The sequence below is a fragment of the Bos indicus x Bos taurus genome, chromosome 15, assembly GCF_003369695.1.
Source record: "Bos indicus x Bos taurus breed Angus x Brahman F1 hybrid chromosome 15, Bos_hybrid_MaternalHap_v2.0, whole genome shotgun sequence".
NCBI classification, from domain to species: domain Eukaryota; kingdom Metazoa; phylum Chordata; class Mammalia; order Artiodactyla; family Bovidae; genus Bos; species Bos indicus x Bos taurus.
The window spans coordinates 27,556,871-27,584,281 of record NC_040090.1 but is presented as its reverse complement, the minus strand read 5'-3'; the positions used below and the strand labels follow the sequence as shown (position 1 = coordinate 27,584,281).

The window sequence follows — 27,411 nt, the reverse complement described above, 5'->3', positions numbered from 1 at the left end:
TTTTTCTCTGTCTTGAACATCCGATGCTCTCCTGAGGTGGATCTTTCGAAGAGGAAGCCAATTGATTTCATTGGATCTATCTGGAGAAATACAAGCATACCCCTTTCCCTGTAAGATTAATTTCCTAGATTTCCAATGTTTAGTTAGCCCGTCTTGATACTAAATGGGCAGAGGAAGAGAAGTGTCTTTCAGTTCTTAGAAATGTTTTTCTGCTTATGTCAAGATAACTCCTTGTGGTAAGTTTTAAAAAATTTAAAACAAATAAAGCTGTATTAACAATAGTTATAGGATTAAAGAATATCTTGCGTTTGGAATCTAGTAAAGTCTGCTCTGGATAGAGAAAAGAGAATTGTTCCTGTGTATTCCTCCTTTTTAAATTTTTTTATTTGTAGTTTCAGTGTGTGAAATGGGGGAAGTGTGGTCCCTAATAATAGATTGTAATTCAAGAAAAAGTTGTTGAATAATAGATGGATTAGAATTTATGGTAGAAGTTTTTATATTTTTTAATACAAAAACTGACTATGAGGAGTCAGAAATTATATTGATAGGGTAAGGATGTAGGTGAATAATGTGAATAAAAGCATATAATTCATTTTGTTGAACAGAATGAAATTTAATATAAAAGACTTTATATTCTTGAGAGAACAAAATGAGGCTTTGGTGTTTTTAGTCCCGTCTATATAGAAAACATCAGCTTGAGGTATAGGTTGTGATGTAACAATGTGAGAGATAATAAATTCAGTATTTTTGAAAAAATTTTAAAATTTATTAGAGGGATAATGAAATGAAATTTCTCTAAAATAGTCTGAGAAGTCTATTTGGAAATCGGTAGAAGTTTGTAATGCATTTTCAAATTGAGCTTTATTAATAGGCAATATAATTTGGTGAGGATCAGAGCCAATTAAAGTCTTAGTTTTTCTATTGATAATTATTAGAGTGATCAAATCAAGATAGGGCAGAAGTGACTTTGTCTCTTTAAAATGGGTATATATCCATTTTATTGGGTGTTCTTGTTGGGCAAGAAGTCTTGTGGGAGAATGGAGAGAGGGGAGTATAAACAACTCTAAAGGCAATCAAGTCTAATATGAGTAAGAAATTGTTTTGTATAATTCATTTTGTATTAAACAGAGTTTTTGTGTGTGTGTGTCTCTTGTGAAAATGAATGAGGACTATTTAAATCAGGCTCTCCTTTTAAAGTATTAAATAGATTAGTCAGTTGATAATTTGCAATACCTGCTGCTGCTGCTGCTGCTGCTGCTAAGTCGCATCAGTCGTGTCCGACTCTGTGCAACCCCATAGACGGCAGCCCACCAGGCTCCTCCGTCCCTGGGATTCTCCAGGCAAGAACACTGGAGTGGGTTGTCATTGCCTTCTCCAATGCATGAAAGTGAAAGTGAAGTCGCTCAGTCGTGTCCGACTCCTAGAGACCCCATGGACTGCAGCCTACCAGGTTCCTCTGTCTGTGGGATTTTCCAGGCAAGAGTACTGGAGTGGGTTGCCATTGCCTTCTCTTAGCAATACCTAAAGAGGGTCTAATCCAGTTTATATTGTCTAAAAGTTTTTGAAAATCATTCAAGGTTGACAATTTATCAACACGAATCTGTGTTAGTTGGGGAGTAATATGTTGTCTATTAACAATAGATCTTAAGTAATGGTAAGGTCTAGAGGTTTGAATCTTTTCAGGGGCAATGATTAATCTAGAGTCTTTTAAGCATTGTTGAGCTATGTCAAACATTTGTTGAATTTTTATTTTTATTTTTTTTAATTTTATTTTATTTTTAAACTTTACATAATTGTATTAGTTTTGCCAAATATCAAAATGAATCCACCACAGATATACATGTGTTCCCCATCCTGAAAACAGATGGAGCTGAAGACAATATATGATCTATATAATGAATAACAAGAAAGTCAAGAAATTGTTTTCTCACGGGTTCAAAGGCTTTGGCTACATAATATTGACATATGGTGAGAGAATTTATCATTTTTTGAGGCAATACAGTCTATTTATATCATTTATGAGGCCCAATATGATTAGGAAAAGGAAGAGAGAAGGCCAATCTTTCTCGGTCTAGAGGGTGTAAAGGTGTAGTAAAAAAGCAGTCTTATAAATCTATAATAATAATATGTCAGTTTTGATGAATAATGGTAGGTGATGGAATTTTTAGTTGCAATGTACCCATAGGTTTTATAGATGTATTAACTTTTCGAAGGTTTGTTAAAAGATGCCAGTTGTCAGATTTTTTTTTTTTTTACAAAAATGGGAGAATTTCAAGAACAAGATTCTTTAATATGTTTTAATTTCAAATATGTATTGATAAGTTTTTTAGTAGCCTCTAGTTTTTCTTTTGTAAGGGGCCATTGTTCTGTCCAAATAGGCTTGTCGCCTTTTCAAGTTATTTTAATAATTGCATTGTTTGTTAAGTGAGCAGTACAGTGGCCCCTAGGAAAGATGTGGAATACATATTTGAGTTTGTCATTGCATAAATAAAGCTCCTTTTATTAAATTAAGAGGTGCATCTATCATGTAGGGTTGTAATGTTGTAGGCTGCCTTTTCGTCCCTCATATGGATATATTTGGACATTTTGATAAACCTCTTGTATTTTGGTTTGAGAAACTCCTGCAATTTGGCAAGAAATTTTCTGTATAGGCCAAGATTTGGGCCATAAATGTTTGGAAATAGTAGTAATATCAGATCTAGTATCAAGGAGACCACAAAATTTTTTGCCATTAATTTTGATATTTATACTTGGTTGGGTATATTCAGATATTATTGATGTCCATAAGGATTGTTTTTGATCTGAATTGTCAAATCCGTCTGTCTGTACATCATTAGAGGAGTTAATAGAAATGTAAGATAAAGGAATTAATTGAGCAATTTTGTTTCCCTTTTTGAATTGCCATAATATCTGAGATGACATCATAATTGGAATTTCTCTCTTATAATTTGAATCAATTACTCTAGGGTGAACAGTACTGGCCAAATAAAAGACTGAAGGTTTGTGGGGGTAGGGGTCCAAAAAAGTCCGATAGGTGTTTTAGAAGGGAGTACTTAAGGAAAAAGGAGAAAATCATTTAGGGCTGGTATATCGACGGTAGCATTGCCAGATGTTGAGGGTTTGAGGGAAAAGATGGAGTTTGCCCCTGGTTTTTGTTGATGGGGACCTGGGGAGTCCCCAGCTTGGAGTTTTCCAAAATAGGCTTTCCTATAATATCATATTTAGATTGGCAGTCTCTGGCCCAGTGTGTCCTCTTATGGCAATGAGGGCAAATTTTGGGAGATTTTTTAATAGTTTTAATTTTTTCTGTGTGCTTTTTAGCAGAATCCCTTTTACAATGAGTTTTATCCCCATATGTAAAACATCTTTCATATCCCTTTTTAAAGGTAGCAACCATTGTTTCAGTTAACATTTGTATTTTTTGAGTTTCTGATCCTAAATTGTGATAAGCCTTTAAATAATCAATAATAGTCTCAATCTCATGAATTGGAGCAGTAGCTCTTTAACATTTTTGGTTTGCATTTTTATAAGCAAGCAGTTTTTCTAGCTGCATTTTGGCCTCTTCTCTGATAACATTATAGGAAATATCAACTTTGAATCTAGCTAAAAAACCAGCATAGGCTTCATTAGGTCCTTGAAATATTTTTGTGTAGCTATCTTTAGGTTTCATTGACTTCTAGTTTTCCAGAGGGGGAACACAAGGTTGGGGTTTACCCATATCCATATGTTGGGGTCAAAATCTGGACCATCTTTATTAGGGTCGGGTGGCTCAACTATTTGAAGTTTATATCTGGCGACGTTTTGTTCGGCTAAAGGCAGGTGTGACGTGGTGAAGGCTAGAAAGGACTCATTTTTTATGTCCCAGTCTAGTAATCTAGAAAGCCTTCGTCATGAAGGGAATGAGTAGATAGTGTTTTCTCATAAATATGAGTATGTGTTAAAGGCTTATCATTGTCATTATGGGAAGTATTATTAGCTTTAGTGTCAAAAAGAGCCTCAGAAGAGTCATCGTTAGAGTCGTTTTGTCTTTGAGTTGAGAGGACTTTCGGTTTGGCGTCCATTGTAAGAGGAGGAGGAGCACTTGGGGCAGCTGGAGCAGGGCTGGTGGGATAATTTTGAAATATTTTATGTTGTTTTAATAGGGCCTTTTGTAAAGTTTTATCATCTGATTTATATTCATGTAACAAGTGTTCTGCCTGTTGTCGAATATCGGGGGGTGGGAGGGGCTAGAATTTTCTTGAAATGGCAAAATCATGGCTTTAGTGAGGGCCCATAAGGGCCAGAAATCTATTGGAATATTTTTTTCCCCGTCTTGTGGTTCACTTAACATTCTTTCTAACTTGGTTCCAAATCTTTAAATCAAAATTGCTTTCATCAAGGAACCAGGGATTATGTTCAATTACCATTTGGAGACAAGCCTCTAATTGCTGACGTGAAACCAAAAGCCCTTGAACCTTAAATAAATGATGAAGCAAAGTAGAAAAGTGGTGGGGCTTTCCTGCCGTTTGACCCATAACCCCGCACTTACCGACCTCAGTAGGTCCACAGTCACTCCGTCTGGTTGCCAAGGGCATACTCCAGGTCCCTGTTTGGGTGCCACTTGATATGGTCTTCTTGACAGACCAGAACCTGGGGACAGGAGTTGACGAAAAGAAGCCGAAGAAAAGAAGGGCGCGGGGGACCCAAGTCTCTAGTGGAACAAGGGTGCTTTATTCATGGCAGTGTGTGCTTATATATTGTAATACAAAGAAGCTTTAGGCAAAAAATAAAGTAATAATACACTGAAAACAGAAGCATAACAACAGTAACTAAGGGAATAACAATAGTCATGGGGCCATAACAACAGTAACTAGGGGATAACAATCGTCACAGGGCCAGAAGACAACCCATATATTGGAAATAGGAACATGACTAAGTAGTTTTACAGAAAAGTAAAAGATTACTGAAAGGAATCCATGTATGCGTTCTGCCTCTTGACCTCAGTCCTGAGAACTGCGTGCAGCTCTGCTCATTCCTGTTTCCCAGGAACTGATAAGGAACAGAGGGCCCTTGAGAAACAGAAAACAACATATAGGATTCCTTAAAATTAAACGTTCCTTGACATAAGTGAATATGGCAGATGAGGCACAACCTTGTGCCCAATTTGTTTAACTTCTGAAGCATTAGTTGTGCGATATGTGGTCAGGCATTGTCATGGAGAATTGGGCCCTTTCTGTTGACCAGTACCAGCTGCAGGCATTGCAGTTTTCAGTGCATCTTATTGATTTGCTGAGCGTACTTCTCAGATGTAATGGTTTCATCGGGATTCAGAAAGCTGTAGTGGATCAGACCAGCAGGAGACCATCAAATAGTGACCATGACCTTTTTTGGTGCAAGTTTGGCTTTGGGAAGTGCTTCGGAGCTTCTCAGTCCAACCACTGAGCTGGTCATTACCAGCTGTCATGTAAAAGTCACTTTTTGTGACATGTCACAATCCAATTGAGAAACAATTTGTTGTGTAGAATAAGAGAAGACACCACTTCAAAATGATGATTTTTTTGATTTGCGGTCAGCTCACGAGGCACCCAGCTCTTTCAAATTTCCAGTTTGCTTCAAATGCCAAGCAACCATAGAATGGTTGACACTGAGTTCTTGGGCAACTTCTCGTGTAGTTGTAAAAGGATCAGCTTCAGTGACTGCCCTCAATTGGTTGTCAACTTCTGATGGCCTCCCACTTCATTCCTCATCTTCAAGGTTCTCATCTCCTTTGCAAAACTTCTTGAACCACCACTGTACTGTATGTTCATGAGCAGTTCCTGGGCCAAATGCCTTGGTGGTGTTGCAAGTTGTCTCTGCTGGTTTTCAACCCATTTTGAACTTGAATAAGAAAATTGTTTGAATTTGCTTTTTGTCTATCATTTTCCTAATCTAAAATAAACATAAAATACCCAGCAATAAGTCATTAGCAAAAAAAAAAAAAAAGGCAAGAAATGAACATTAAAATGACATGTAACATAACGTTTATTTGAGAATGTATTCCAATAGCAAATGGCAAAGTTGAACAATGCAAAACCGCAATTACTTTTGCACCAACCTCACTCTACTCCAGTACTCTTGCCTGGAAAATCCCATGGACGGAGGAGCCTGGTAGGCTGCAGTCCATGAGGTCGCTAAGAGATGGACACGACTGAGCAACTTCACTTTCACTTTTCACTTTCATGCATTGGAGAAGGAAATGGCAACCCACTCCAGTGTTCTTGCCTGGAGAATCCCAGGGACAGGGGAGCCTGGTAGGAGGCCGTCTATGGGATTGCAGAGTCAGACACGACTGAAGCGACTTAGCAGCAGCAGAAGCAATAGTATGAATAAATTCTATTTAATGTATTATAAGAGTTCCAAAGAATAGCAAGGAGAGATAAGAAAGCCTTACTCAGTGATCAATGCAAGGAAATAGAGGAAAACAACAGAATGGGAAAGACTAGAGATCTCTTCAAGAAAATTAGAGATACCAAGGGAACATTTCATGCAAAGATGGGCTCGATAAAGGACAGAAATGGTATGGACCTAACAGAAGCAGAAGATATTAAGAAGAGGTGGCAAGAATACACAGAAGAACTGTACAAAAAAAGATCTTCACAACCCAGATAATCACAATGGTGTGATCATTCACCTAGAGCCAGACATCCTGGGATGTAAAGTCAAGTGGGCTTTAGAAAGCATCACTATGAACAAAGCTAGTGGAAGTGATGGAATTCCAGTTGAGCTATTTCAAATCCTGAAAGATGATGCTGTGAAAGTGCTGCACTCAATATGCCAGCAAATTTGGAAAACTCAGCAGTGGCCACAGGACTGAAAAAGGTCAGTTTTCATTCCAATCCCAAAGAAAGGCAATGCCAAAGAATTCTCAAACTACTGCACAATTGCACTTATCTCACACGTTAGTAAAGTAATGCTCAAAATTCTCCAAGCCGGGTTTCAGCAATACATGAACCATGAACTTCCAGATGTTCAAGCTGGATTTAGAAAAGGCAGAGGAGCCAGAGATCAAATTGCCAACATCCTCTGGATCTTCGAAAAAGCAAGAGAATTCCAGAAAAACATCTATTTCTGCTTTATTGACTATGCCAAAGCCTTTGACTGTGTGGATCACAATAAACTGTGGAAAATTCTGAAAGAGATGGGAATATCAGACCACCTGACCTGCCTCTTGAGAAACCTATATGCAGGTCAGGAAGCAACAGTTAGAACTGGACATGGAACAGCAGACTGGTTCCAGATAGGAAAAGGAGTATGTCGAGGCTGTATATTGTAACCCTGCTTATTTAACTTATATGCAGAGCACATCATGAGAAACTCTGGGCTGGAAGAAGCACAAGCTGGAATCAAGATTGCTGGGAGAAATATCAATAACCTCAGATATGCAGATGACACCACCCTTATGGCAGAAAGTGAAGAGGAACTAAAAAACCTCTTGATGAAAGTGAAAGAAGAGAGTGAAAAAGTTGGCTTAAAGCTCTACATTCAGAAAACGAAGATCATGGCATCCGGTCCCATAACTTCATGGCAAATAGATGGAGAAACAGTGGAAACAGTGTAAGACTTTATTTTTCTGGGCTCCAAAATCACTGCAGATGATGACTGCAGCCATGAAATAAAAAAAACACTTACTCCTTGGAAGGAAAGTTATGACCAACCTAGACAGCAAATTAAAAAGCAGAGACATTACTTTGCCAACAAAGGTCCATCTAGTCAAGGCTATGGTTTTTCCAGTGGTCATGTATGGATGTGAGAGTTGGACTGTGAAGAAAGCTGAACGCCAAAGAATTGATGCTTTTGAACTGTGGTGTTGGAGAAGACTCTTGAGAGTCCCTTGGAGATCCAACCAGTCCATCCTAAAGGAGATCAGTCCTGGGTGTTCATTGGAAGGACTGATGATGAAGCTGAAACTCCAATACTTTGGCCACCTGATGAAAAGAGTTGACTCATTGGAAAAGACCCTGACACTGGGAGGGATTGGGGGCAGGAGGAGAAGGGGATGACAGAGGATGAGATGGTTGGATGGCAGCACTGACTCGATGGACATGAGTTTGGGTAAACTCCAGGAGTTGGTGATGGACAGGGAGGCCTGGTGTGCTGCGATTCATGGGGTCACAGAGTCGGACATGACTGAGTGACTGAACTGAACTGAACTGAACTGAAGGCACTGTTTACTATCAAGCATTTCCATACTTCAGATATTTCAGAGTCATTCATCAGTGTTACCATTAGATAAACTTTCCAAGCTAATATAGGTTTTCCTAGTTTCATCTTGGTACAGATATTTGTTCTACTAGCAATTATTTAATAAACATAAGTTGTAAATCTATATGAGGAGCTAACCGTTTTCAAGTGATCTCAGACTTGCTTACTCACTTTTTCTATTTGATTTGTCAAAGCCAGTTATTTTTTGAGGAGATGTATATTTTTATCTAATCTGCTATAATCTAGGCTATATTTCAGTGTTAATCACTTTGGTTGGGCTTCCCTGATGGCTCAGATGGTAAAGAATCTGCATGCAATGCAGCAAACCCAGATTCAATCCCTGGATTGGGAAGATCCTTTGGAAAAGGTAATGGCTACCCACTCCAGTATTCTTGCCTGGGAAATCCCATGAACAGAGGAACCTGGCGGTCTACAGTCCATGGGGGTCACAAAGAGTTGGACACAACTGAGCGACTAAGCAACCACATGTTGGGGATTTTCTCCCCGGGACTTGGAAGCGACGAACCTGAAAGAATGACACTCAGACAGTCTCTTGCAAGGACTGACAAGTTTATTTCTGCAGTCAAGCCTTTTTATAGAAGTAGGAACAAAGAGCTTAAAGTATACGGCCAGCAGAGCGCATACGGGGTTAACACATAATCAGTAAAAACATTTCAAGGACAGCGCGCTCTAAGTGACTCATGTGCTTATCCCATAACCCGTTTTCTCAAGTAACATCCCTATTTCTTATTAAATCTTGGTGCCGAGCATAAGCAAATGCAGGAGATGTTTTTCTGTCCGCAGTACACAAAGCCGGATACTTCTGGCCCTTCGCCATTTTCCCAAGGACTTTCTCCTAATACGGCTATTTTGTACTACGCTTCCCAACATATCCTCCTTTTGTTTTTAATTAAAGCATGGCGGCTGCTAGTTGGACTCCACTGTGGGAGGCACAGAGTCTAGAGTAGAGATTTCTGTATCCTATAAGCAATGACAAAAAGAGCAGGGTGATTAATACATACATAAAAATATTGCTTCCTGAAAACCAAGCTCTAGGGTCTAGAGACGATAGGGTTTTGGTTAAGGTATCATAGAATTGAGTGCTATACAATTCTCTAGGTATCCTAACTTGAAAATTAGCAACTTGTTGTTTCAACAAATTGATGTCTAAACTTGAGTTATCTGTGAGATCCTGCAAATGTGCCTTAATTTTATCCCAAGGATATTCAGTGCTATTATAGGGCATGTTAGTCAGACAAAAAGAAGTAAAATTCCAGTGACAGTGTATACATGTTTGGAAAGTCAGTTGTTGCATTTGATCTCCTAAGTAGATAACCACAGTTTGTAACTCATTAATTCGTGTTTGTAATTGCTGATCTATTTGAGCTTGCCGAGTCCACAAATCATGAGAGTCCTTGTGCCAAGCAGTGATAAAATCATGATTTTGTATACAATTATGTAAAGCCATACCAGACAAAGTTCCTACAGTCATAATGGAGAAAAGGCTTAAGATGCCTGCAATAATCCACCCAATGATGCACTTAGATCACCTAAGCCTGGTTTTCAACAATACAGAAAGAAATACAGAATCAGTCCAAGGTTCAGTTAAGTTTACGGGAAGCCATAACTCAGATCCTTGTTTAGCGCAATGCTAACATTGTGATATGAAATGGTGTGATTAAGGCAGGTATACAATGCACATGCAGTACAACTGACAATCTTGGCCGATAAGTCGATATCAAAATGCCCTACCATAAACAAGTACAGAAGGTGAACACATGATTGAATATAGCCAGTACTACCACTCCAGTACTCTTGCCTGGAAAATCCCATGGATGGGAGGAGCCTGGAAGGCTGAAGTCCATGGGGTCACTGAGGGTCGGACACGACTGAGCGACTTCACTTTCACTTTTCATTTTCACGCATTGGAGAAGGAAATGGCAACCCACTCCGGTATTCTTGCCTGGAGAATCCCAGGGACGGGGGAGCTTGGTGGGCTGCCGTCTATGGGGTCGCACAGAGTCGGACACGACTGAAGCAACGTAGTAATAGTGGTAGTAGTAGTATATAGGAAGGTAAAATTAGAAGGATGAAACACACCCATAGTCTCATAAACATTAGTGAAATGCTCTAAAGCTGCTGGAATTTTCCAAATGTGCCATTGCTTTGGCCCCACAATAGGGAAGACAATCCTGGGTTGTGGGGGTGATAAGCCCCCATTATACCAATTCAGCAATATGTCCTTATCAGTCCAGAAACTTGTCTTAGATTTATGAAAGCCTCCAATGCTTAATCTATTAAACCAGGAGCAGTTATGATGTTCCTGTTCTTCAGTGTCTGCTCAGCCTGACGAGTCATGTTTTTCATTTGAGCCCATGTCGGGTAAGGATTCAGATGATGGCGTTTCCTCATTGGCTCCTCCAGGGTCATTGATGAGACCCTTTGCGTTAACTTCATCATTTCCTGAGGGAGTCCAGTCTTGGGATCCTTCCTGGTAACGGACATAACAAAGGGGAACCCAGATTTCCTCTCCATCTGCAACAACAAGACCATAACCCTTGCCTAGGAGTCATAAGATTCCTGGCAGCCATTGATTAAATTGCTTATACCATATTGGTGTATTGATTTCTAATTTGCTGTTTTTGTCTTCTGCAAAATGTCTATCTGCACGAGTGTCAGCATTATTTTTTGCTAAGTCTAAAAAATTTAGGGAATAAAGAGTTAAAGATAATAATAATTGAGGGTTCATAGGATAAGTGTATCTCCTCTTCCATATTCCCTCTTTCTGTTTTAATAAATGAGTTTTTAGGGTGTGGTGGGCTCTTTCAATAATGGTTTGACCTTGAGGATTATAGGGTATTTCTGTAATGTGTGTTATGTTCCATTCTGATAAAAATGAACGAAACGAATGCGAGGTGAATGTAGGTCCATTGTCTGTTTTCAAGACAGAAGGAATCCCCATAATGGGGAAGGTGAGTAAGAGTGTGGAAATGGCATGTTTGTTGGATTCTGAAGAGACAGGTATTGCCCAGATAAAGCCTGAAAATGTATCAACTGAGACAAAAAGTAAAGAAAACTTTCCTAAGGAGCAGTGAGTGAAATCAGATTGCCAAAGGGAATTAGGCTGTTGCCCCCGGGGATTAACTCCTGAAAGTTCGTAGTGCAGAGGGGCATAGACATCACAAGTTTTAATAATCTGCCATGCTTCAGCGAGAGGAATATGGTATTTAGAGTGCAATCTATTAGCATTGGTATGAAGATTAGCATGTTTGTCACTGTCAGACGTAAAAATGGGAGCTATGAGCCTGTCAATAGCATCATTTCCTGCGACCAGAGGGCCAGGTACACCTGAATGAGCACGTATATGTGCAATAAAGAAGGGCTCTGTACGTGAGCGAATTAAAGCTTGAGTCTGTGAAGAGAGTATATAATTCTTCATCTAGATTGTATAAAAAAGCGGTAACAAAATCAGGAAAAAGGGAAGCAAGGTATTTGGAATCAGTATATATGTTGAAGGATAATGGTTGAAGCGACAAAAGAGCATATAAAGCATACAATTCAACTCTTTGTATTGAAGAGTAGGTAGTGGGTAATTTCTCTTTGATATCAGGGCCGACAATCCCTGCTATGCCTTTCTTGTTGCCATCAATGAAATAGGTGGGTGCATTGGAAATAGGCTGGGATGCAGTGATATTAGTTATAATGAATTTAGTACATTGTAGAAAGTCCCATAATTTTCCTTTTGGCAAATGAAATGAGATAACATTTTGAAAATCATTTAATGCCATTTGCATGGTCAAGTTATATTGTAAGGCAATTTGTAATTCCTTTTTGTCAAGGGAACGTGTATTGCATATGGATCAAATCCGGTCAAAGTTTGTACATGGCTTCTTCCTGACATAATTAAGTGCCCTATTTTCTCAATATATGATACAATTTTCTTAGACTGTTTAGTGTGTAAATATACCCATTCTATTGGGCTATGTTGAGCTATAATTGCAGTGGGCAAATGTTCAGTGGGGAATATATATAAAGAAATTGGTTGATCATAATCTAACCGAGTTGAAAAAGATTGTTGAATGTGTTTCTCCATTAAGGCCAGTTCTTCTTTGGCCTCTTTTGTTAGCTGCCTAGGGCTATTAGGGTCAGGGGATCCCTCTAAAATTTTAAATAGATTTTGTAAGGCATAGGTGGGGATGCTGACAGATGGCCGCAGCCAATTAATATCTCCTAGCAATTTTTGAAAATCATTCAGCGTGCATAGAGATTGCACAGAAATTTGAGATTTTTGAGGTTTGATTTTAGATTCTTCCATAACATGTCCTAAATAATTAAAGGGTGCTTTCCATTGAATTTTATCTGGTGCTACAAGCAGGCCATGATTTTGAAGAGTAGTAGTAAATTCATTGTATAATTGTTGCAAATAGAGTTCAGATTCCATAGAAAGAAGTATATCATCCATATAATGAATTATAAATGCAGTAGGATACTTATCTCTAATGGGTTGTAATAAAATAGATATGAGATATTGGCAAATGATAGGGGAGTTCATCATTCCCTGAGGTAGCACCTTCTATTGAAATCTTTTAACAGGAGCCATGTGATTTATAGAAGGAACTGAAAAGGCAAAATGTTTTCTATCTTTAGGGTGCAGAGGTATAGTAAAAAAGTAGTCTTGTAAGTCAATAATAACCACAGACCATCCTTTTGGTACCATAGAAGGGGAGGGTAATCCGGGTTGTAAGAGCCCCATAGGTAACATGGTATTATTAACATTTCTTAAATCTATCAACATTCGCCATTTTCCTGATTTCTTTTTTATTACAAAAATAGGGGAATTCCATGGGGAAAATGAAGGTTCTATATGAGCTTTTTGTAATTGTTCATTAACTAATTGCGTAAGAGTTGCCAATTTTTCTTTAGTTAGGGGCCATTGAGGTGCCCATATTGGGGTATCAGATTCCCAATCGAGGGGCAGCGGTGTTAACACAATGGCCCCCATTAAAAGGTTCATTTAAAGAAATTGTGGCTTTCGTTTGTCCAAGAAAATCCCGTCCCCATAAATTGATTGGGATATTAGTAATATATGGTTTAATATAAGCTACAATTTGATCAGGGCCATACACTTGTAAATAGGATGCACTGACAAAAGTTTGTGTGACATTAGCTTCATTTACTTCTAATAGTCTAGAAGGAGCCATAACCTTACCCCAATCAAGGGGCCATTCTGCAGCTCTAATGATTGAAATGTTAGCTCTGGTATCTAACATGCCTGTGAAATTCTTTCCCCGTATGCGTAAAGTAAGCATGGGTTTCTGATATTCCTTTAATAAGGTGGATAGTGCAGCAGTAAGGTTGGTACTGCCAAAGCTTCCCTGTCAAACTTTATCAGATGCCTTCATTGGTTTGACATATGGTAAAAGTAATAATTGTGCAAAATGTTCCCCTTTTTGTAAGTATACATTTCCCATTTTCACAACATTTACCATAATATGTATTTCTCCTTTATAATCTTCGTCCATAACACCGGTCAATATCATTAAACCTCTCATTGTGCAGCTATTATGACCCAAAATTAGTCCCATTGTCCCGGGTGGAATCGGGCTGTAATATCCAGTGGGAATTTTGTGGGGGTTGTATAATTCTATTAGTTCCATATCATAAGGACTAGGTATATCAATGTAAGCACTCTTAGATGTAGCTGCTTGTAGCGTCATAACATTAGGTCCTCCTTTTGTAGTGGGGCTAGAGGATGGCCCCTTTATTAGTTTCCCTGTTGTTTTTGTTGTGCACCAGGGTTCAAGGTGTTTCCATCCTTATCAAATTTAGAATGACATTCATTCAGCCAGTGGAACCCCTTTTTACATCTTGGACATACTCTTGGGTGTTTCTTCTTATTAGAAGTAGTATTATTTTTTCTGGCCTGTGTTGGTATGTGTCATTGTTTTTTCATATGGTTGGGCTTCCCATAGTTAAAACATTTGGCATTAGCAGCTTTTTGTACATTAAAGGTTTCCAATGTCACCAATTTTGCTCTATGGGAACTAGATCTGATATTCTTATAAGCTTTCAAATATTCCATAAAAGAGCCAGTCTCTCGAATTGGTCTAAGCATGGATTGACATTCCTCATTAGCATTTTCGAAAGCAAGTTGTTTTAAAATAATATTTTGTACAGTCATATCCTTAATAGGTTTTTCAATTGCATCCTTTAATTTTCCGATAAATTGAGAATATTCCCCCTCATGTCCTTGAATAATCTTAACAAATGAACCATCAGAGTTAGCGCCCATAAAAAACCTTTGCCCATGCCCTGCAGGAAGTTTCTTTAATGAAATGCAACATCTCAAGGGTAATATTAGTTAATTGCACCATTACATTGGCCATAGTCCTTGTTCCAGTCAGTATATCATAAGTTAAATTGGCAGGGTTATCATGAGATTGTTGGTCAATCATTAGCTGTTGGGCCTCATCATTAACCTACATTTGCCATTGCAGTAATTGTTGAGGATTTAAAGCCATCTTTGCTACTTGAAAAAAATCATATGGCATCCAACAGTTAGCCCATCCTCTGAGAAATTCTACACAGTAAGGAGAAATAGGTCCATACAGAGTACATGCTTTCTTAAAATTAGACAACATGCCAAAATCTATACCGTCCCAAGAATTTTGACCTTGGATGGGTTGATCAAATTGTATTGGGAAAGCGAAAGCACAAGCAGGCATCTCCAGAGGAGGAGTGAAGCGGTTAGTATGAGCAAGGTTAGCGACTGCAGTTACAGACGGAGCAGAAGGAAAAGCCTCAGATTTGGGCTGTCCGTTGAATGAAATGATCTCCGTTCTAAGTGGCTTCAGTTTTGACACATCCTGTATATATATGTCTCTAAGTTGTTTTTCTAAGGATTGTGTCTGATTGAGCATAACATTCTTATATTTCAAAGCACCTTGTATATCTTGTCTTTAAGCTCATATTCATGTAAAGATTGAATAGTTTTTACTTCCAAATCAACGTTATGCCCTTCAATTTGTTCTGTGATAGCCCGTATGAGTGACCAGGTAACCCACCATTGAGGAGGAATGCGAATTCCTTGCCAATATGCTCGCAAAACATTATTTTTAACCCTTTTCTATATGTCTAGATTGAGTGTCCCCTCTTCTGGGAACCATGAATTGTTCCAGTAAAATATGATAGCAGTCATTCAACTCATCTCTTGAAACATTAACACCGTTTTGTTTCAAAAAATGATGCATTATAGAAATGAAAGGAATTTTACTGCTATGTTGTCCCATCCTGCTTACCTCTTTCTGCAGGGGCTCGTCGCTTTGTTCAGCCTTCCTTTCAAGTCCCTGTTCGTGGCGCCACTTGTTGGGGATTTTCTCCCCGGGACTTGGAAGCAACAAACCTGAAAGAATGACCCTCAGACAGTCTCTTGCAAGGACTGACAAGTTTATTTCTGCAGTCAAGCCTTTTTATAGAAGTAGGAACAAAGAGCTTAAAGTATATGGCCAGCAGAGCGCATGTGGGGTTAACACATAATCAGTAAAAACACTTCAAGGACAGCGTGCTCTAAGTGACTCATGTGCTTATCCCATAACCCGTTTTCTCAAGTAACATCCCTATTTCTTATTAAATCTTGGCGCCAAGCATAAGCAAATGCAGGAGATGTTTTTCTGTCCGCAGTAGACAAAGCCGGGTACTTCTGGCCCTTCACCATTTTCCCAAGGACTTTCTCCTAATACGGCTATTTTGTACTACGCTTCCCAACAGGCTCGCACACATAGGTGAAAGTATTAAATGATACAGTTTTGAATAAGAATTCTGGTGATATTTTATCCCTGGTTTATGTTAATGTATCTATACATTTATATAAAAGCAGGCCCACATGTTTAGTTGTATGGTTTGTGCACTGCACAATGGTACCCAGTTGGGGAGGAGGTTAGTACAGCCTAAGCCTGTGCTCAGCTTGTCACTGTATTGCCTTAGAAGGGTTGCATCTCTCACAACACACTTTTTTCCAATTTCTGAGTGAAAGGGGCTGTATAGGTTAGCAGCAATCCTGTTCATAGAAGGAAGTTTAGCAAAGCTGGGACTTTTTTTGTCATTAGTCTTAAATGATACTGCAGTAAATTTCTACTCCAAGTCTGGGTAGTTTACAAGCTTAAAAGCTAATAGTTTTTCTTTTCTTTTTTTCAAGAATGTATTTTTATTTATTTACTTGGCTTCTTCAGGTTCTAGTTGTGGCACATGGGATCTGTGTCGTATCACATGGGATCTTCTGTTGCAGCACACAGGCTCTCCGGTTGAGGAGCATGGGCTCAATAGTTGTGGCATGGGGGCTTAGTTGCTCCATGGCATGTGGGATCATCGCTCCCCAACCAGGGACCAAACCCATATCCCCTGCATTGCAAGGTGGATTCCTAACACTGGACCACCAGGGAAGTCCCTGCTTTTCAATTAAACATTCATGATCCATAAATACACAGCTTTCTTAACTTTAGGAGCTCTAGAGTAAATGCATGAACCTTCCAGCTTCACACATTGTAGGGGGACATATATATGTCAAGGGTCCTATCTTTGGCAATGACCAAAATACCTTAGAAGATGTAACACAAATTAGAATTTCCTATAACTCACCTAGTTTTCCAAATAACAGCTTTTCAAAATAGGCTTTCCTAGCCAAGTATGCATGAATTGATAGTTTCAATTGCTGCTGACCATAGCGTATTCTTCAGATAGCCCCATCTAGTGTGTCAGGAAGGGGCAGCCTTGCCTGGATCAACAGACGGATGCTAGCCAGAGGTAAACCAGGACCCTTACCTGACAGAACACAGTTTGGACTGTACTTTGTAAAAGGATGACAGAAAAGGAATTAAGACTGCTTCAATTCCACCTCTGAAGAGTACACGCTTTTCTAAAGCCACCTGGCCACACACACCCCCTACACAGATGCATGGTCATTTTATTTACTGGATTCTTATTACACTTACTCTGGGCTCAGTTCTGGAATGTTTGAGATATTTTTTTCACTTTTTTTTTTTTTTTGCTTCAACCCTTTACTAAGATACAGAATGGATCTATCTGAATGACAGAGAAGTCAGAACCAGCCTAACTGGTTGGGTGACCTAGTCCCCAAATAAGGCTTGATTCTCAAAGGAAAATGTGGAGAAAGCATTAAAAAAGGATTTATTTCTTTTTTTATAGATTATTTTTTTAATATTTATTTTTGGCTGTGTTGGGTCTTAGTTGCAGCACGTGGGCTTCTCTCCAGTTGTATGTAAGCTTAGTTCCCCCGAGGCATGTGGGATCTTAGTTCCCTGACCAGGGATCAAACCAGAGTTCCCTGCACTGGATGGTGGATTTTTTTTTCTTTTTTTTTTTTTTTTGCTGCACTGGTTCTTCACTGCTGCAAGTGGGCTTTCTCTAGTTGTGGGGGTGAATAGTGGCTACTTTCTAGCTGCAGTGGCTTCTCTTATTGCAGGGCACAGGCTCTAGGGTGCATGGGCTTAGTTGCCCTGTGGCCTGTGGAATCTTCCCAGACCAGGGATCAAACCCGTGTCCCCTGCATTGGCAGGCAGATTCTTTACCATTAGACCACCAGGGAATTCCCTGATGATTTGTTTCTTGAGCACTATTATGTGGGGACCGGATGGCCCTGTGCAACCCAGTCAACAAACTTTGGAAAGCTGTGTCATGTTAGGTGCTAGGAGTACAGTGAATAAAACAGACACCCTGTGCTATGACACTTACGATCTAGTGTCTAATAAATAATCATGCCAGTCATATTTGGGATGAGTGTCACAGAGGAAGGGTATAGGGAGCTCTGGGAGTGTGCCCTAGGAAACTGGAGAAGGGAAGACTTCCTCAAAGAAAGGGTGGAGAATGGACTAAAGGGAGCCAGTGTGGATGAAGGGACACCAGGTAGAAAGAGAATGTAGCCGTCTGAGTCAGAGATAATGGTGGGTGGGGTGCTAGAGATAGAAAAAAATCAAATATATCTGCGTCATACAGAAAGAAGCAGATTTGGGGGGAGTTACCATCAAATAAGTTTCGGATGTGTTGAGTTTGAAGTCCATGTGAGATGCATATCCTGTTGGAGAGCTTCAGTCAGTCAGTCAGTCAGTTCAGTCGCTCAGTCATTTTCGACTCTTTGCGACCCCATGAATTTGCAGCACGCCAGGCCTCCCTGTCCATCACCAACTTCCGGAGTTCACTCAAACTCATGTCCATCGAGTCGGTGATGCCATCCAGCCATCTCATTCTCTGTTGTCCCCTTCTCTTCCTGCTCCCAATCCCTCCCAGCATCAGGGTCTTTTCCAATGAGTCAACTCTTTGCATGAGGTGGCCAAAGTACTGGAGTTTCAGCTTCATCATCAGTCCTTCCAATGAACACCCAGGACTGATCTCCTTTAGGATGGCCTGGTTGGATCTCCTTGCACTCCAAGGGACTGTCAAGAGTCTTCTCCAACACCACAGTTCAAAAGCATCAATTCTTCGGCACTCAGCTTTCTTCACAGTCCAACTCTCACATCCATACATGAAGGAACTTAAGGATTGTGAAAAATGTGGATCTGGAGGTCAGGTGAGAGATTTGGGATGAAGACATAAATTTGAGAATCAAAAGCACACATGGCATTTTGTTGTTGTTTTTTGGTTGCTCTGGGTCTTCAGTGCTGTGCGTAGGCTTTCTCAAATTGCGGTGCGTGAGGGCTACACTTTTTTGCAGAGCACAGGCTCTAGGCATACAAGTTACAGTAGCTGCAGTAGGCAGGCTCAGTAGTTGTGGCACACGGGCTTTAGTTGCTCCACAGCATGTGGAATCTTCCTGGACCAGGGATCGAACCCATGTCCCCTGCACTGGCAGGTGGATTCTTATTCACTGTGCCACCAGGGAATCCTACTATACATGGTATTTGAAGCTATGTGAGTGGATTACTCATGGAAGAGAGTCTCTGACTGAGTCCTAAAAACCAAACTATTTAAGGACTAGTTAAGAGGAATTTTGAACAACAAAGTCACCTCCAACCAAAGAGAATAATCAGTCACCTGAAAAGGAAGCCTAGGGTAAGCGTCTATGGTTGCCAGCAGCGGGGCTGGGTTCAGCTGTGGCTGTTGGCAGGGCTGGCGATGTGGTCCTTCCTGGGGAGTGGAGTGAAGTAACTGACGCAGCACTGCACTGAGGCAGCAGGCTCCATATTGGAGCCCATTGGCATTAGTCCCCACGGAGTGCTGTTACATATTTCATGTCCTTGTTGGTGTCTAAGAGCCTAGCTTAGGATCCCAGTCCTCTACCGAAAAGATGTCTGATTGTGTCCAAGTCACTTAAAACTAAATGTTGGATTATACATTTGTAAAATGTAGGACTGTCTTAAGGGTTAGTACCATGCTGTAGTATGAATCTTAATTATATTGGATTTCCTTCATAGGATCATTCCTGTAGGAGTGCCTGACCCAGGCCTGCCAGGGGTACCTTAAAGCTTCTGGACAGACCTGAGGACAGGGGTACCTGCCAGGGGTACCTTAAAGCTTCTCAACCTCTCTTCTGGATCCCTCTCCTACTGGCCAATTCAACGTGGAACAAGGGATCATCCAACTTTCCTCCCCTTCCTGGTCATCTGGCCCAGAGAACCTGTTTGTCTTAGAGGTGGGGACAGGTTCCTTTGCCTTATGCCACCTCAGTTTTTCAGACTAGGTGAGGCAGAATAAGCAATGGACCAAGACCTTTTATCCTAGATGAAAACAACCACCCATTGTAAAGGTGAGAGCTGAAAAGGAGTTCAGATTGCTTTAATTCTACCTCTGAACAATACCCCTCTCAGAAACCACTCTGCCACCACACCCAGTACATATATGTCATTAAGTTCCTCCCTGGCCCCTGGAGAACCTTCCTAGAAAGGTCATCACTGCCTATCCTAAAGTCTGTCCACTTTATTCCAATAAACTTACCCTCATTTAACTTTCTCCCCACTTCAATTCATCTCCAAACTTCTCAAAGGACATTTCTGCTAGAGAGAAAAAATGAGTTTTTAGGGAGCTTGAAGAAAATGAGTTAAAACTAAGTCATTGGGCCAACCTAGATGGCCAGTAAGTCACCAACCTATGAAGATACATCCCTGCCCAGTTCAGACCTGGGCCTCACCTCTCTCTCATGGGTCACTGTACCCCATCTCTGGGTTCCCTTCCTCCACTGTTTCCCTCTCTGGCATCCATACCACACAGGGGCTGCTACAATGGACTCTTGAAAACAGGTATGGACTTGTTAAAACTTCCAAAGGATCAAGTTAAAACTTGAGGTTCAAGGCCCCGTCTCAGGAATCTCTAATTTATCTTTGCATCCTCAGCTCCCAATATTTACTCTGCCAATCACATTAAACTTGGAATGTTCTGCAGCCATGTCCTGTTTATCCCCACCTCTGTACCTCTGCCCAGACTGCCCTCCCCCTCTACACTGCTCCTTATCTGCTGAAAAAACTCCTTATCACCCCAAAACCCACGTGGTAGGTTAAATGTGGTCACACATTTTTGGAACTTACATCTGGGCTGGTGTTGTGACTTGTTTTGACCAACTGAATGTGGTGAAAATGACACGATGCAAGTTCTGATGCCCAGGCCTCAGGAGGCCTGTAGCTTCCGCTGTGACGATCTTGGAACCCCGAGACCAACATGCCATGACAAAGCCTAGGACAAAAGAGTGCAGGGGAGCAAGGCCCAGTGCCCCATTTTCCAGCTTACACATTAGCTGAACTGAGCCATGTGAAAGACAGCCCAGGTGGGCCAACAAAAGAACCTCCCAGGCAATGCACAGAATCTTGAGAAATAAAAATACTGGTTGTTTTAAGCATTTGTTTAATGCTTGGGATAATTTGTTACGTAGCAGTAGATACAAAAACAGATACAATGCAGTTCTAATGTGAAGTAACCTCTGTCAAGTTTCCCAGTCAAGAACCTTCTTCAAGTGCTCCGGTGTGTTTTCTACATATCATATCACTTTATAGTCATTTTACTATCTGGCTTTCCCCAGATACACTGAGCTCTGAGGATGAGGTCCAAATCTGATTCAACCTCCCTCCTAACCACTCATGGTGCCAAGCTCAGTACCCTCAGATACCATGAATGTGTCTAGAAGGTATGCCTAGATGAACATTTTACATGCTTCTGCTGCTGCTAAGTCGCTTCAGTCGTGTCCAACTCTGTGCGACCCCATAGACGGCAGCCCACCAGGCTCCCCTGTCTCTGGGATTCTCCAGGCAAGAACACTGGAGTGGGTTGCCATTTCCTTCTCCAATGCATGAAAGTGAAAAGTCTCTCAGTTGTGCCTGACTCTTAGTGACCCCATAGACTGTAGCCCATCAGGCTCCGCCATCCATGGGATTTTCCAGGCAGGAGTACTGGAGTGCGGTGCCATTGCCTTCTCCGATTTTACATGCAAATTACTCAACAAAGATTTTTAAAGCACATCCTATATTAACAGAACAGGTCCTAGGCCCTGGAATTCCTCTCAGTCTAGCAGGAAAACTGCTCATTATAATACAGCTTTGAAGTGTTGCAGGCAAGTGTATTGCTGGGAGTGTACAAGGCAACTGGTGTGGGGGGGAGTCAAGAAAATCCCTAGAAGAAATGACGTTTAGCCTCATCATAAAGCGTAAGCAAGCTATTACTGTCGGAAGGAAGCTTGTAGGCATGTCCCCACCCTCTACCCACTTATTCAAGGGAAGAGGGATGCATGGATTGGTCAGGTTCACAAACACAGTCCGGGGGGTGGGGCCTCAGCTTGTGAACGAAAAAACAGGGTTTATGGTAGGTCCCAGTGAGAGAATCAGTTCCTAGGCAGGTTGATAAGGAGTCTAGGGGTCCCCAAGGAGAGAGGGGTCTGGAATTCTCAAGGAGGAAGAAAGGACAAACTTTTTTTCTTTCTCCACATTCCTTAGGATTATATAACAATAATGTATCCTGTCTAAGGACAGTCTTTGGATTAAACCTTCTGTTATCTTAAAATGTTAATTATGGGAGTAGACCTGGTCTTTACAAGGATGTAGCCTGCCTGAGGACAGTGTTATCTTAAAATGTAAATTATGGGAGTAGGTCTGATGAGGTTTTTACAACCTCCAGACATTCTTTGGATTATATAACTTCATTGTTAACACTAGCAAGCAGGTAGTCTTTTTGCCCCTTTCTGATGCCTATGTCAGAAGCTTTCTCTATCTCCTTTATACTTTAATAAAACTTTATTACACAAAAGCTCTGAGCGATCAAGCCTCGTCTCTGGCCCCGGATTGAATTCTTCTCCTCCGGAGGCCAAGAATCCCGGTGTCTTCGCGTGATTCAACAACAACCTTTCACCAGTTTGGGGATGACTCCTGTCTATTTCTTCTCTCTCAGACATTCAAGGTAAGATGGGGACTTGGACTTTTTCCTATTAACAAGGAGGTGCATTTTCTCCCCCTCCCTGCCCCACTCTCCTTAGAGTGCTAACCAAAGGGGGACCAAAGGAACAGGAACCAGGGCAAAGCCCCAGGGTTAGGGCTCCATGTTGGGCACTGGGGCCAAAAGTAATAAAAGGTGTGTTCACCTGCCGTATCTGTGATCCATATTCAGGAATACCTTGGGGTAGGGGGCTGGAGGAATCTATGTTCCAACCATCTGTCACTTGGCATCAAACCAGAAGAGAGAAAAACCAAAAGGAACTTCTCCTGTTCCTGGGAAAGTAAGGCAGAGAATCCCAGAAGAGGGAAAAAACAACAGAAACTTTTCTTGTTCCTGGGAAAATAAGGGAGAGAATCCCAGGTGGAGTGAAGAGAATTAAATGTGTGGAGCGAGAAAGGAGCATATAAAGAGGCTCGCAAAGGAATGCTATATACAGTCCTGCATGAGAAGGCTGGACCTAATTCACAAAAGATGACCTGCTTTGCCCCATAAACATTCCTGTGTTAGCCAACTGCTGACATTCCTAGGGTACTCACTGCATGCCAGGCATGGTTCTAAGCGCCTTACAGCAATTCATAATACCCTGGGAGGATTTATATCTCATATATCTTCTGTGACAAATAACTTGCCTAAGGTTGCCAAATGAGGAACCTGAGATTCAAAAATTTCAACTAAGTGGCAGGTCTGTCCTCTTTGACCATCTCTGCTACTCAGAAGCTGTGGTATCTATCAACGTTGATAGGACTTCCCTGGCAGTTCAGTAGTTAAGACTGCACTTCCAATGCAGGGGGTGCAGGTTCAATTCCTGGTTGGGAAACTAAGATCCCACATGCCTCATGGCACAGCCAGAAAATTAAAAATGAAAAAACAACAACAAAACTGTGATATAGGTTCTGTTGAGATGGACTTACCAGGAGGCTTCCTGCAGGAGGTGGTATTTGAAGGACAAGGGATCAGGGCCGGCAGAGGCTATGACAGCTTAAAAGTGTGGGGACTTCATGGTGCCTAGAAAAGTGGATGGGGAGTCGGGAGGAATGCAGGAAAAAGAATCACAGAGAACATCCCCAGAGCTTCACAATGTCAGCATGCAAGAACAGAGCTCAGCAATCCAGTGCCACCCTTAGGAACAGGAACCGGCTCAACCTTTCCCCTAGTTTCCTATCAAAAAGTGGCTGAGATCCAGGTTCCTGAATCAACTTGACCAAAGCAAATACAGGTTAAGTGAGATAAGAATTACTGTTCATAGTCTACTATGTGAGACTATTCTCCTTTTAGAAACAGTTGTGGACAGGAAGAGGAGATAGAGAATGCTTTTTAATTATTTTCTAAAACACATTTGTATGGTACTCTAGCACTGACAGTATTATTTTCTTGCTCTAACTTTTACTGAGAGATGAATGTTAAATCTTCAACTTTTCAGAGGAGGAAACTGAAACCCAGAAAGTTTACACATTTATACAAAGTCACACAGCTAATGAAAGCTGGGATTCACGCCCAAGTTATTCAGACTCCAAATTCTGTCCTCATTCATTCTTTTACTCTTTCATTCATTGGGGGCAAAATGTATTGCATGCCCCAAATATGCCAAGCACAGGACTAGGCACTGAGCGTATTTTCATGATAAAATAGCTTATTTTCTGTTTCTCTTCTTTTAGTGCATTAAACACTGAAGCAGGAATCCATTAAGAGGAAACTGCATCTCGTATTTCTCATGGGAGTCAGTGATTACAGTTTTTTCAAGGTTTTCCCACTTTTATCTGTAGCTAACTCCTGCCACTATTTCATGGAACACCTGCTTTGTGCCCATCTTGGGCTGGACGTTGTGTATGGACTGTAATAACTAGGCATGAGACTACAGTTTGGTCCAGTGATATTTACTATGTGCAAACAACTCAATCTGAAAATATTTACTGAGCACATTATCTGGGCAAAGTATTCATTCAATAATATTTATTGGTACCTCTGATAATCATAATAGCTAATATTTACTGAACACTTGAATCCTGTGGACAGAGGAGCCTGGTGGGCTGCTGTCCATAGCGTCACACAGAGTTGGACATGACTGAAGTGACTTAGCATGCATGCATGCATTGGAGAAGGAAATGGCAACCCACTCCAGTGTTCTTGCCTAGAGAATCCCAGGGATGGGGGAGCTTCATGGGCTGCCGTTTATGGGGTCACACAGAGTTGGACACGACTAAAGTGATTTAGCAGCAGCAGCAGTGTCATTTATATTTGTCCTGCCTTTCCATTCTTTTTTATTACCATCCTGATGGGGCTTCCCTGGTGGCTCAGATGGTAAAGCATCTGCCTACAATGCTGGAGACCTGGGTTTGTTCCCTGGATTGGGAAGCTCCCCTGGAGAAGGAAATGGCAACCCACTCCAGTATTCTTGCCTGGAAAATCCCTTGGAGAGAGGAGCCTGGTGGGCTACAGTCCATGGGGTCACAAAGAGTCGGACACGACTGAGCGACTTCACTTCACTTCACTTCAAATACAGATAAGGCTGTTGTGATCTGGGATTTGTCCTGAGGTGTCCCCAGGAAGACAGGGCTTGAGGTTCACTCAGGCAAGGCAGGGGATACACAGAGGAGAGGGCCTGACCTGGTATGTGTGGGGAAAAGAAAATAACACCAGCAGGTAGAAATAGAAAGAGGTGGGGCTGGAGGATGAAGAGGGTAAAGAACAGGTGCCATTCACTGACTTGCTAGTTCATGCTCATTTAATGCTCTAGACTACCCTGCAAGGGAGGAGCTACCAACCTTTTGGTAGAGAGGAGAACACTCAGCGCTAGAGATCTGAAATGACTTGTTCAAGATGATACAGGTAAGTGGTAATGACTGAATTCTAACCTGAGTCTGAGTCCAGGACTGTCACCTCATGCCTCCTTGACTCTGGTGGCAAGGAGGGAAATAGATCACAGAGGGTCAGGGCTCAACAAGGTAGAGAGGAGGGAACAGGCCTGGAGAGACTGATGCAGTTTCAACAAGGTGTAGAAAGTAGGTATAAGCTGAGGGTGGGGTAGACACTCAGGGTATTTACTTGGAGCAAGTGAGCAGAAAGGCTCCAGTGATTGAAGTGGATTCCCGGGGAAGACAAAGGCTTTGACGACTTGATGAGTCCGCCCGGCCTACACGAGTGACAACCAGAGGTAGATGTCAGGAGGTAAAAGATACACAGATTTGAATGTCAGAAAACTCTAGGCTGTGGGAGATGGGAAAAGCTTCAGTACACTTTTCTACCTTCTTAACAACAAAGTTGAGAAGGGGCTGGTTCTGGGAGAGACGTGACGGGAAGGGCGTCATTCATCTGATTCAAAGATGACTCCAGGCTCACTTTGACTCGGTTCCCCCCACAGATGGCTTTTCCCTGCCGCAAGTTCCTGAAACCCAAGATCCTGACCTGCCTTCTAGCGGGTTTGAGTTTCTCGATCCTGCATCACTGGTTCCTCAGAGACCCCAGGTTTCAACAGAAGCACAGGTCGGATGGGTCCCTGCAGGTGACCCACGTGGCCCCTGCTGCCACGTCGCCGTCCAGCCCAGGGCCTCCGTGCGTGGCCAACGCCTCAGCGAACGCCACGGCCGACTTCGAGAAGCTGCCTGAGCGCATCCAAGACTTCCTGCGGTACCGCCACTGCCGCCACTTCCCGCTGCTCTGGGACGCGCCGGCCAAGTGTAGGGGCAGCCGCGGGCCCTTCCTGCTGCTGGCCGTGAAGTCGGCGCCGGCCAACTTCGAGCGGCGCGAGCTCATCCGCCGCACGTGGGGGCAGGAGCGCAGCTACGGCGGGCGGCCGGTGCGCCGCCTCTTCCTGCTGGGCACCCCCGCACCCGAGGACGCAGAGCGCGCAGAGCAGCTGGCGGAGCTGGCCGCGCTGGAGGCGCGCGAGCACGGCGACGTGCTGCAGTGGGCCTTCACTGACACCTTCCTCAACCTCACGCTCAAGCAAGTGCACCTGCTCGACTGGCTGGAGGCCCGCTGCCCGCACGCGCGCTTCCTTCTCAGCGGCGACGACGACGTCTTCGTGCACACGGCCAACGTGCTCCGCTTCCTGGAAGCAAAGTCGCCCGACCGCCACCTCTTCGCCGGGCAGCTCATGAGCGGCTCTGTGCCCATCCGTGAGAGCTGGAGCAAGTACTTCGTGCCCCCGCAGCTCTTCCCCGGGTCGGTCTACCCGGTGTACTGCAGCGGCGGCGGCTTCCTCCTGTCCCGCTACACGGTCAAGGCCCTGCGCCAGGCCGCCCGCCACACCCCGCTCTTCCCCATCGATGATGCCTACATGGGCATGTGTCTGGAGCGCGTCGGCCTGAAGCCCAGCGGCCACGAGGGCATCCGGCCTTTCGGCGTGCAGCTGCCCGGCGCCCGGCAGCCCTCCTTCGACCCCTGCATGTACCGCGAGCTGCTGCTGGTGCACCGCTTCGCGCCCTATGAGATGCTGCTCATGTGGAAGGCGCTGCACAACCCAGGGCTGAGCTGTCACCGGGGGCACAGGGTCTCTTGAGGCTGGGAGGTCAGTGTGGGGCTGCCGTGGGGGTTAGTCATGAGGAAACTAGGAAAGGCAGTGACTGGGGAATCTGGGAAGACAGTATTGAGAAAGCCTTTGGAAGGTCAATGTTAAGGGGCTGTGTTTGGGGAATGGGGCGTCTGATCAGTAAGCCTGAAGGACAGTGAGTAGGGAGTGACCTGGGAGAGACCCGCGTTCCATTCCTGGGTCGGGAGGATCCCCTGGAGGAGGACATGGCAACCTACTTCAGTATTCTTGCCTGGAGAATC

General features: G+C 42.5%; 1 protein-coding gene across 5 annotated transcripts; it reads left to right on the top strand.

The window, feature by feature from the left end:
* Window positions 1-28: 28 nt before the first annotated feature.
* On the top strand, window positions 29-27,411 carry B3GNT6 (UDP-GlcNAc:betaGal beta-1,3-N-acetylglucosaminyltransferase 6). Of its 5 annotated transcripts, XM_027562819.1 has the most exons (3): window positions 22,492-22,605; window positions 25,376-25,467; window positions 26,000-27,411. In XM_027562819.1, exons 2-3 carry the CDS (start codon window positions 25,459-25,461, stop codon window positions 27,137-27,139), a joined length of 1,149 nt encoding a protein of 382 aa, XP_027418620.1. In that variant the 5' UTR covers window positions 22,492-22,605; window positions 25,376-25,458; the 3' UTR covers window positions 27,140-27,411. The 5 variants fall into 5 exon arrangements, with proteins under 5 accessions (XP_027418622.1, XP_027418621.1, XP_027418620.1 ...); XM_027562821.1 differs by lacking the exons at window positions 22,492-22,605; window positions 25,376-25,467 and adding an exon at window positions 29-110; XM_027562820.1 differs by lacking the exons at window positions 22,492-22,605; window positions 25,376-25,467 and adding an exon at window positions 68-236.